This window comes from Eubalaena glacialis, chromosome 13 (assembly GCF_028564815.1).
Source record: "Eubalaena glacialis isolate mEubGla1 chromosome 13, mEubGla1.1.hap2.+ XY, whole genome shotgun sequence".
NCBI lineage: Eukaryota > Metazoa > Chordata > Mammalia > Artiodactyla > Balaenidae > Eubalaena > Eubalaena glacialis.
Genome location: NC_083728.1, coordinates 52,581,370 through 52,593,351, shown reverse-complemented (window position 1 = coordinate 52,593,351; position 11,982 = coordinate 52,581,370). Strand labels below are relative to the sequence as shown.

Sequence of the window (11,982 nt, the reverse complement as noted above, 5' to 3'; positions counted from 1 at the left end):
GCACAAAGAAATAAAATAATCTATGTAATCATTCACAAGGTTTAATTTGTTTTTTGCTCTCATTTCCCCCAGAATCAAAGATTTCCTCCAAACACAACATACGTGTAATTTTGCTTCGATCTTTGCAAATTACAGTATTATTCTTGTGTCAAAAATATATAACCTAAATACCACTAAAATTCTACCTACTGTGAATATTTTTTACAAAAGTGACAAGAAATGAGTCACACAAAATAACTTCAGCGACTACCAAGGATAGTTTGAAAGCAAAGCAGATATCCAAATAATAATCTCTAGAGAAAATTAATAGAAAATTATATTGATAGTAATTTTTCTCTTCATGCCTGGGATATTAAGCCTGTGTGGCTTATCAAAGGCACTGCCACACTGTGCAGTGAGCTACGCTATAGAAATTATTTCATCTTTTTGATGGATCAACTACCTTGCGGAGAAAAATAAAATTTTACTCATTTTTACTGATATACATACATTTTTAATCTGTAAAGCATGGAGGTTGGATTAAATCTAATGTCCTTTATGGCTTAAAAAACTGTGACTTTTTGATCAATAACTTTCATTTTCCCAACAGGCCAAAAAAAAAAAAAGTACACACATACTTACATAGAAAATTTTAAATGGCCACAAATTCTTTGGCACTCCCTCTGCAGCAGGGGAAAATCTGTGTCCCCTCCTATGGATCCCCATGGGCTGGGGGACAGAGTTAACCAGCAGAACGGAAGGGTGGAGGGGACCTGTGCCTTCTCAGGACCCAGGCCCAGGAGGCTGACCACTCCCGCTTGGCATCTCTGTGAACTTTTGCTCTCAGAGCCCTAAGCGGCCAGGGAAGAAGTCCAACTGCCTTGCTAGAGGGGCTATGTGGAAAGGGAGGCCCAGTGGAGCCCAGCCTTCCAGCTGCACCCACCAGAGTAACAGGCACGGGAATGAAGTCATCCTGGACCTTCCGGACCAACCAGCCATTGACCACCACCCACTGACCTCAGCTAATGCCACATGAAGCACACACATTGTCCAACCAAATCCCACCCAAATTCCTGACCCAAAAAGGGAAATAAGTAATATGATTAAAGGGTTGTTGTTTTAAGCCACTCCATTTTGAGGTCATTAGATAACGAATTAGATAACACAGCAATTAGATAACTAAAATCATGTACGTAAAGAATTATGTTTAGGGCTTCCCTGGTGGCGCAGCGGTTGAGAATCTGCCTGCCAATGCAGGGGACACGGGTTCGAGCCCTGGTCTGGGAAGATCCCACATGCCACGGAGCAACTAGGCCCATGAGCCACAATTTACTGAGCCTGCGCGTCTGGAGCCTGTGCTCCACAACAAGAGAGGCCACGACAGTGAGAGGCCCGTGCACCGCGATGAAGAGTGGCCCCCACTTGCCGCAACTAGAGAAAGCCCTCGCACAGAAACGAAGACCCAACACAGCCATAAATAAATAAATAAATAAATAAATAAACCCAAAAGTTTAAAAAAAAAAAAAGTGAGCTCTGTGATCCAAATAGAACATAATGATAACACAGATGAATTTCCCATCATGCCATAAATTGAAAAAACTTCTCTTGATAAAACAGTGCTTTTCTCAGCCTCGTCTAGTTCACAACAACAAAAGGATGCTTTCCAAAAACATCTGCATGTTTTAACAGACGTTTATAATTATAGTAAGTGATGAGAGTGGAAACAAACTGGTAATTCAAGTTTATTCATTTCTTGCCTCTTTTCTGAAGATTAACAATAAGAGCATGAATACGAATTAACTACAGAGAGAGGTCCATTTTCTGCCCACTACAATCAAGCTGGAATTCTCAACTATAATTTAGTATTAGTTGATTCTGGTGGTAAATATAAAGATGCTTTTTACCTCTTTGCCATATGATGAAGGCTTAGCCAGTGAAACAGACATATCTGCTTGGACTAGGTCTGTGCTGTCAGGGCTCAGGAAATTGCATGATACAGGCTGCCACTTAATCCCTCCCCTCCCCACCCTGGTTTCCTCTCAACCCATGGCTCATACTGAGACTTGCTCACCCTCAGGGTCAGGCCAGATGAGGATACCCACAAAGCAGGTGTGAAACGAGGATGCAGCTGCCGTTCTGCTGGTGATCCCTGATGCCACTCAATTCCCCATCATGATTTGCCCACGGGGTTGGAGGCAGCCTACGCTTGCCTTGATAGAAGTAAGAACACAGAGCACTAGAGTGGCAGTCAACAGGCAAGTGGGTCTGTGTGATACACAAGCTTCCCCAGGGGTGTCAAGTTGTGTGATTCATCTTTTCTAACTGTTCACCCCATAAGATACAACAATTTCGGGAAACCCATAGCCCATGAATCATTATTGAAGGGCTGGCTCAGAATTAGTAAAAGTGGTACTTTAACACTGTAACTAAAGAGTTATCATACAAATAAGTGTGATCAACTGTCTTAGTATCACACACTTTTTTTCATTCCCTCATGGAGTTCTTTGGGTTTTAATGCTTAATTAATGTGCTACTGAAATTTTAAAATCACTACTCCGCTTTCTCTAATATACGCTGAAGTACTTCTATATCACACAAAAATGAATTACCAAGGAATAAATAATAGTTCACTGAAAACACTTTAGGCTGAGATGAAGCACCAAGAATGTTCAGGTTTGAAAGGGGGATTTGTGGTCATTGTTGCCAACATGGTACCAGATTTCCAGGCAACCGTATTCTTGCTCTCCCATGAATGATGCCACCAAACAAGAATATCTGTCAAACCAGATCTCCGAGGGCTAAGTGAGCTAATTCCTTTCCTCCCTGAAAAATACTGTCAAAGTTATTAGTTCTAGATCAAAAGGAAGTAAATTCACTTTGGAAAAACACACACACAAAACCCCCCATACATGACCTTTAACACAGTAACAGTGGCAAAAGTGTGAACTCTATTTGAAAGCAGCATTTAAAATATTGTTTTAAAGGGCTTTTATAAGAGCAGTACATTCTTTGAAAAGAGATTCTGGATCACCTGACTTAGACAGTGATGTTCACCTTACACGGATAAAATTATATTAAACTTGAAACTCCAAACAAAAACTTTCAGGAGATAAATACAATTACATGTGCTTTTATTCCTACAACTCCATTTCCAAAATTTAATATTCAGTTGTTTAAACTGCTTTTTCTCCTGTATGATGTAAATGAGGAGCAGAACATACGGTAGACACACATGAGATGAGAGGGAAAACAGAATTGTAAGGCAGAAACGGAAACACAAAGAGACAGGTCGGCTGAATAATGACCAAGATGTCCACGTGCCCGGAATCCTGGAACCTTTGACTGCGCTGCCTTACGTGGCAGAAGGGACTGAGCAGATGTGACTAAATTAAGGATGCTGAGATAGGGAGAGGACCCTGAATTACTTGGGTGGTCCCAATGTAACCACAAGGATCCACAATGAGGCAGGAGGAGCAGACACAGAGAAGGTGATGTGAAGATGGAAACAGAGGGAGAAATGATGTGATGAGGGGTGGTGAGCTGGGGAATGCAGCAGCCTCTGGAGGCCAGGTAAGGCAAGAGCATGGACCCCACCCCCACCCACCCCGCCCCAGAGCCTCCAGAGGGAACACAGAGCTGCCCACACCTTGATTTTAGCCCACTGAGACCGATTTTGGCTTTCTGGCTTCCAGAGCTGTAAGATAATACATTTGTGGTGATTAGCTACAGCAGCAGCAGGAAACTAACATAACAACTGACTGCAAGATGTATTAACAGCCTGGACCACGGCAGTGGCCATGTCTGGGCATGGGCACCTTCAGGGCACAGTAGCCGTGGGCCTGGATGGTGTCTGCCCAGCATCCCTTCCCCCCTCACGGAACCCCAGTGCTCTGCGCCCACCCCTCGCATGCAGCGCACCTGCCTCACAGGAAGCTGACCCCCCGCGCCAGGGGAGCCTTCTGCTTCCTGGAAGCTGGTCGCCGCCCCCCTGGGCTGTTCACACCCCCAGATCTGAGCCAATCAGCAACTTATTCTTGTCCTCAGAGCGCACAGGTAACCTAAATTGTTCCCCAAAGACAAAAGGGAAGGGCTCTGCACTTCTGGACTGTCTTAAAACATGAACTAGGAAAGCAGGGCCCCAGCTGCTGCTGCAACCTTCAGGGAGGAGCAGAGGGAAAGGGCGAAGGAGAGAACAAGGGAGAGGGCGGGCACCAGCCACAGCCTCGGCCAGCCTCACCTCGAGCTGCTCTTTTATGATATTGAAACATTTCTTTTATGGATATGACAGTCTGAGTTCTGGTGCCTTTTTCCTGTTAGGGTGATAAAACTCTCCTAACCAACTCAGGAGGACAGAACCTTATGACACTTTTAGCTATATAATAAAAGGAAATGAGTCACAAGTGTGAAGAGTCAACAGGGAAAAAATTAGAACCTGGAAGCAGTGGTTAATTTGCTAGTCTTGCTACTTCTCATCCTCCAAATGTATTTTTCAAGAATGAGCAACTTATTTTCAATAAATACAGGTGATGATTTTCTGAAATTTTGAAACTAGGCAGGAAAAAGTTACATCCTTTCTATGATAGTGTTTTGAATTGCCTGCATAACCACATTAGGACGCCATGAAAAATTTATCAGAGTGTGACTGAGTTTCTTATATTTCCTACAAATTTTTGTCTACCTGAAGATTTTTAGTTTTTGTCTGCCTGATGGGTGAATAAAGGCCTCTCATCGTGGCTCAGAACTAACTGTGTTTTCCTGACTGCTGGAGAGATCCAGGGCCATTTTTATTTCCTCTTCTGTGAATTGCCTTTCACCTCCTTTGTCCATTTTCAGTTAACTTATTTGTCTCATGTCTATTCACAGGTGCTCTTTATACAGCAGAGACTATGAACAGTCATGATGTGACCAATGCTTTTCACAGTCTATTGCTTGGGCCTGGCTTTATGTTATCTTTTGACATTAGAAATCTTTTTCTATTTTTTAAAATAAAGTCAAACCTCGATTAGTCTTTGGTTTGTGGGTTTCATCTCTACCAAGGTGGTCTCCCACTTCCCAAATTTATACATTCTCCTAGATTTTTTCCTAAGTTCTTTATCACTTTGTTTTTATATTTAGACCTTAAGTCAACTTAGGCCTTAAACCAATGTGACCAAGTGCTTAGGTACGTGATATGAAGTGAGACTCTGAGAAAGGGACGGACCAAGGGACAGACAGTTAGTTTCCTCTGGCTTCCAGGGCTGCAGATTTCATTAGATATTTGATGCTAATCTCAGTGTCATTCCTTTGAAATAACTGCAGTTCCTGTTTGGAAGTCTGTAGCATTTTTCCTTAATCCCTGAAAGTCAAATGTCTGTTTAGGTTGGTGTCTGTTTTGCTAATTCTTCCTGGGACTCAAAGGCCCTTTCAGTTTAAGGCATGACTTTTTTTTTAGCTTAGGTAAACTTTTCTTACTGTTCGTTCAGTTATTACTTCTCATTCTTTTCTCCTTCTGTCCTCACAATATCTGCAAGGTAGGTCTGCACCTAAGGTTTTATCTATTAGTTTCTATTTCCATCTCTGATTTTTTAATCAGTGTTGTGGGATATTTCGTCAGAAAACCAATTTTGTTCTCAGCAGTGATCATTACCATTTTGAGTTTACCTACTAAATTTTTAAATTCAGAAATTGAAGGTTTTTTAAAACTTTCTTTTAGTGAGTCTTTTGTTGTTCTTATTATGGAGCCTGTGCTCTGGACCAGCTCGGCGCTCTGCCATCAGGGTACCGAGTGCCCCTCGGGGAGTGCACCCTCCAGCCCAGGCCGACATCACACATCTGGGAACTGCAGAGCATCAGCCAACCTGCACTAAGTGGACCACACGTCCTGACCCTGTTCTTGGCGCCAGTGAAACAAAGCACACGAAACCATGACTCCCCCACACAGCGGCCTCTCTGACTTCCACAAGTGGTCCTGCTCTGCCTGCACAAAGGCCCGAAGCCACACAGCCTGCCGGGAAAGCCCCACGTGTTGACCAATGCCACTGAGAGAGGGAAGCCCCACAGCCCCCAGGTGAGAAGAGGGCTTCACCCAGGCCTCAGGGAGACACAGACCCCTCTTCTGGGGACCCCATAGTGGCTCAACCACCACCCAAAATCCTGAGCTGCTGACCCACCCCTTCCCTCCCTGAGATCCCAGAGGGCACCTGGCAGTCTCAGGGGTCCTCTCCATGGACCACCTCACAATTCCTGAGGACCCTGCTGGGGCTGGGAGGAGCAAGGCAAGAGAGGCCCTCGGCGTCATGCTCAAGGTCACTGGGGCCCGAGTGAAGCAGGGGAGGTGAGAGGGAGCCAGGAGCGCACAGGTCAGCCACCTGCTCAGAAGGCCTCCCTCGGCCCCAGGGTCGCCTTGTCATGGCAACATCAACAGAGCACGGCAAGTGCTTCCAACTCACGGCTTCCTCTGAAACCTCAGCAGTACAGACAGAGGAGCCAGTAAATCGAGTCCCTATGACCAACAACCTGTGAGAGCCAATAACCCTGATAGTCAATTACTCTGGTGTAAGTATAGGTTATGACACCAGAATTGAAAGATAAAAAAGTGATGAATGACATACCTGAATGATTTTGGGCAATACATCAACTCCATTCTTAGTGTTTTGTGTTGCAGTTAGATACTTTTTTTCCAAAAAGAAAGTCACGATCCACTTAATAAAAACAACGCGAGCTGCCATGTATGGGGTTTTTGTGCTGTAAGTGTTCTCACTGTCTCGAGTTGTAGTAACAACATACACGGGCTTTGGTCTCAAGTGGGGGATGTCTGCAAGACAAAAGAACACATGATCAGGTTAGTCAGTCTTAACATCATGTAACCCCTACAAATGTTTCAGTTTCTAATTAAATAGACATATATCTGGTTGTTTAAACAGCAGCTGAGATTTAAAAACCCAAGTGATTAAAAATGGCATCTTCTGGTAGGCTCATCTCTGGGTCTGCCTTGCAGTCTGACCAACGCGGGGTGGTGGTTGTTATTATCTACATACAACTATGTATACAGCTGTGGAAAAACAAAGGTCATAACTCTTTTTAACCAATTTGAGAAATTACATGAGATTATAATAGCGAAAATCTTTTCACATATAACTAATTTAACCTTATTTTATGACTAGAATAGACGTAAAAGCATGTATAGACATTTTTTAATCGCATTAGGTATTTTATCATCTAACGTTACACTGATCAAATCTACTAATCTTTAGTTTTATATCCTTTTCCCTTTAGATGCATCCAAAGACATAGAATTAGTATAATCTACTTTATGTCTAAAAGAATTCAGACAGTCACGTTTCATCTTGGAGATATCAGACACCACCATTTCCAAAGAATTAATAAGAAGTCCACTTCTCATTCTTTAAATACCATAATTAATATGAAAATGATATGGTATTGAATCTGAGATACCATTTGCTGTAAGTTCAACTCTCTTACTGAAATACCTGCAGCAGAAAAGTTCTCAGCAAATCCTTTTTAATCTAAGGATAGTAACAATACACCATGTTTTCTACAATGAAATGGAGGACTTATAAAATCAGAAACAATTTTTGAAAAAAGTACCCACAAATATATAGCTAACAAAATACATACCCTGGTACCACTAAAAGTCAGCACTTCTACCACTTTCCAAGTGAGCCGAGCTTCAGCTGCTTCTCCTTGCCCAGGTGTGTGGGTGAGCACAGAGACATCCAAAGATAACTGAATTAGCTGTCCACACTCCCCAGATACGTTAATGGCTGTTGTGACCTTTTCTCTTCCAAAACTGTTCTTGATCATTTATTTGAACTATTTTCACTCATTTTAAAATAATAGGGAGAGAAAGATTTGTCCAGCACCCCACTCCCTCCGCCACCACTGCAAGGGATGCTTCTGTCCTATGCGTCCTCACCTCTTATAGAAGGAAAACCCTGGAAGCTAAATTAGAAACCCCTTACGTTTCCTATCTCTCGGGGGCTCACCGTCCCTCGGTTCCCCAGTCACCCAAACATCTGTGCCTCCGTTAGAAGCTGTGAGTAGCACCTGGTAGATGAAGGATCCAGTGCTGAAAAAGCCATACTGAGGGCAGCTCTGTGGCCTGTGCTGGCCTCATCCCTGGGCAAGGTCTGGGGTCTCCACACCCCGCCACCCGTAAGAGTATACTTCAGGAAATTCAGGCTTTTTTTACATTAAAAACTTCATTAAATGTAATTACACCAAAAATACCATGATACATATCAAATTACTTCTAAGTACAGGAGCCACAGATTCCCTTTATTGCTGTGAACTGAGGTAAATCTTAGTTTGTACAAATAGTTAAAATCATTCATTAGGAAACTGTAAACTTCTTACAACAAAGTTACCATTAAACATGAGAAAGAATGATTATTTTATTTAAAAATAATCAAAGGCCACTTTGGAAGAGGCGGGACACACAGCCCACTCAGTACTTACCAAGCACAGGCTTGTAGATGTTCGTTAACTTGGTAAATGATGGAAACAAATGAGGAAGGTAATACTTTCTAAACAATGTAAAAAGAAATTTAAAACCAGTCTCTTGATTCTCCTTGTGCTTCCACTCCAAGCTTGCGGCCTTCAGATCACACATGGGAAAAACATATATATAGTTACATTTCAGGTTAATGAATACTCAACTGAAATGCTGCTATGTTATTAAAATCCCTATCCTAAATAAAAAACGTGAGAAATAGCAGTGACAATTATGTAATAACATCTTAAAACTCCAAAGATGACAAGAAGGAATACTTCAAAACAAAACAGTAACTAGGTTAAAAACAGCATTTTTACCAGATATTCAAGAAAAAAAAAACAATGATACCATATCTTTTTAAACTTGTCCTACTACATCATGCCCATATTTTTTTCTACATGTTCTCTGTAATGATTTAACGTTCTTTGTGCCCTTAAAACGTTCTGTCAGAAGTAATCAGGTGTTTTTTTTTTTAATTCAAAAAAGGCCATTTACAATAAACAAGAATTAAGGAAACAATCCCTTGCAAGAATTTTATCCAATGTTACCTACATGCAAAATCATTCTCAAAATGCAAAGCTATGGAATCTCGGAAAGGGCATGAAAAGCAATCCATAAGCTGTATGTATAACTGAGTCACTTTGCTGTACACCTGAAACTAACACAGTATTGTAAAGCAACTGTATTTCAATTAAAAGAAAAAAAAGCAATCCACAGGCTGGGATAAACCTGGCCTCCCAGCCCAGCTACAATTTAAGTTTAACCCTTTCACAGTGTCGAGACACTGTTTCCCCCTCAAATAACCAGCACCGCATCCCCCAGCGGGAGCACTGCAAATAGCTCCCCCGCAGGGAGAGGCCCACACAGGCCAGGAGCCCAGATGGTGACGGGGGTGGGGGAGGGGGGGTCCTCCCACGACCGAGGCAAACGTGGCGTGAACTGGCCCTTAGAGAATGCCTGCCAGTGGCCGTCCCGCCTGTGAGACCACAGCGCGCTCTAGAGCAGAGCTTCCCGACACCTTCCTGACTCGGCCCCCGTGAGGCACCTGCGGTCCAGGGAGGAGGGGCCGTGGCCGACCTGGGGCAGAGAGGTCCACGTCTCCTACATGTCAGAAGCCCCCCGGGGTGAGGCAAGGGGTAAGCTCTGCTCCGAGGACCTACCCATCCAATAGGCCGAGGGAAGGAGGGGGTGGGCGGACACACACACACAATCCTGCACGCAGTGGAGAGGGGTCACCTCCACCCTCTACCAATCCTTCCTCTGATGGGGTCCCAGGGGCTACAGGACTCATCCGAGGTCACACGTCTAGAATGAAACCCAAGTCCCCCAGCACATCCGGGTTCTGGCTACTCTGCTGCTCTCCTGGGACGGATGGAAAGCCCGACCCAACCACGCCTGACGGATGGGACTGAGAGGCGTGCAGGAGGGGCCGCACAGCTAGGACGTGGGGCTCCCCAACGGTGACAGAACCCAGGCCAAGCGCTCAGGATGTGGGAGTCCTGTGCCTGCGGTGCTGCTAAAGGAATCGGGGAGAGGAGAGCACACGAGGTCGCCGCGCGGGACACGGTGGGCAGAAAGGGCAGCGAGAAACACAGTCTCCTAGAGAAAGGTGGAAAGGAGGAAAGGATGGGAGGGGAAGCCGGCAGAAGCATCACAGGAGGAGAGACCCTGACAAAGAAGGGGGTCCCCTGGAATCACCTGGAAGGTCGAGGACGACAAACACTCAAGTGTCCTTCTCTGGACCTGACACTAGAACCCTGTGCATCCAGGGCCCCTGATTTCGCGGTGACGGGACAGAGGCAGGTGACAGCGGGTGTCAAAGGCCTACTGGGTGAGGAAGCGGACATGGCAGAGATTACACATCAACAAACCAGGTTGTGACGGGAAGGACAGAACCTGGACGACACCCCAGAGGAGCTCAGGGACCAGGGACGTGTTCGCTGAGAGAAAAGAAGCAGTAGCTTTTTCCAAACCTCATCACTGTTCAGAAATACAGACCAAGAGGCATAAATCCCCTAGTTTAGTTCTGTATTCAGCTGGTAAATTTCAGAGACAGGACCACGCATCATAAAGCAGGCCGTGCTGACGGCAGGATGAGATCATTCCACGGGTTTCCTTCAGGACCCCTGGCCGCTCTGCCCAATCATTCCAGACCCGCCCGGTCAGCCTCGGGCTTGCTCCTCCCCCATCCCGTCTCACCAGCACAGAGAACAGGGGCAGGAAAGGAGCAAACAGACAGAAATAGTCAGATACTCTGAGATAACAGAAATACCTATACTGGTCTCTGCCCCTGGCTCCTGGCACAGAGGCCCTAACACCCTGGTCACTTCTAAGTGACAAGAGCTCTAGGCAACTCTGAACAGGCTCCTGGACGGGGCTGGTCACCAGGAGGACAAGCCGCGGTCTGAAGCTTGGAATTTTCAACCTCTCCCCGCCCCCTTCCCCATTGTTCCAGAGGCGGGAGGGGAGCTGGAAATGGAGTTAATAATTGATCATGTCCCCGTGAAGAAGCTGCCAGAAAAATCCCAACAGCCTGGGTTTCAGGGAGTGTCCAGGCTGAACACATGGACACTCCAGGAGGGGGACGCACCCCCATCCACAGGGACAGAAGCCCCTGCACCCAGGACGCCTCCAGACCTCACCCTGTGTGTGTCTTCATCTGGTTGTTCATCCGTGTCCTTTATCATAACCTTTCATAAACTGGTAAATGTAAATCAATGTTTCCCGGAGTTCTGTGAGCCACTCAGAAAATGAATTGAACCTGAGGAGTGAGTCACGTGAACCTCCGATTTGTAGGCAGATTGGACAGAAGTCATGGGCAACCTGGGGACCGACTCCCTGCGACTGGCATCTGAGGGGGTGGGGGCACATTAGAAGACTGAGTCCCTTCCTGTGAGACCTGAGGCCACCTCCAGGTAGAGAGTGTCGGAAGTGAGTTAAATTGTAAGACACCCGGCTAGTGTCGCAGAGAATTACTAGGTGATTCAAATCCCACACATTTGGTGAGCAGAAGTGTCATAAGTGAAGTGTTCTGTGTGAATAATATGAAACCATATGAAAGTAAAGGAGACAGATGGAGGACAGAATTGCATCCTTTACGCACACATACACACACACACACACACACACACACACACACACACACACACACTAGTATGTAGGCCTGGTCTCTGCTGAAGTGTCCTGGCACACATTCTATGTTTAGTGAAATACCAAATAAAATCACCTCAAAGAAAAAGCAAAAATATAAAATATGAACAAACAGGAAGAAAAGAGGCAATGTTTTCTCTTTCCTACTGAGAATACGACCATCACTGAATTATCCACAATTTTGCTCATACCTGAGTAACCATATATTTCAACAGTATTTGAAGAAAAAAGCATGTTTGGTCCTCAGTGATCTTTTCCCCTGATATGGCTGGCAGGAGTGGCGTGATTTCTTCTGGATATATCTTTGCTGCAGAATGGAAAATAAGGAAAGCTCTTTCACCAAAGTTAAATTTCAAACA

The 11,982-nt window shown here is 44.8% G+C and overlaps 1 protein-coding gene across 2 annotated transcripts in view; it reads right to left on the bottom strand.

Moving 5' to 3' along the window:
• The window catches only part of RALGAPA2 (Ral GTPase activating protein catalytic subunit alpha 2), a 285,468-nt gene that overhangs the window by 213,686 nt on the left and 59,800 nt on the right, over positions 1-11,982 (bottom strand). For both annotated transcript variants that reach the window (XM_061209921.1, XM_061209922.1), the window contains exons 7-9: positions 11,815-11,930; positions 8,437-8,575; positions 6,570-6,772 (exon numbers count right to left, since the gene is read on the bottom strand). In XM_061209921.1, the coding sequence (XP_061065904.1) occupies positions 6,570-6,772; positions 8,437-8,575; positions 11,815-11,930 (458 nt within the window). The remainder of the gene's footprint in view (positions 1-6,569; positions 6,773-8,436; positions 8,576-11,814; positions 11,931-11,982) is intronic.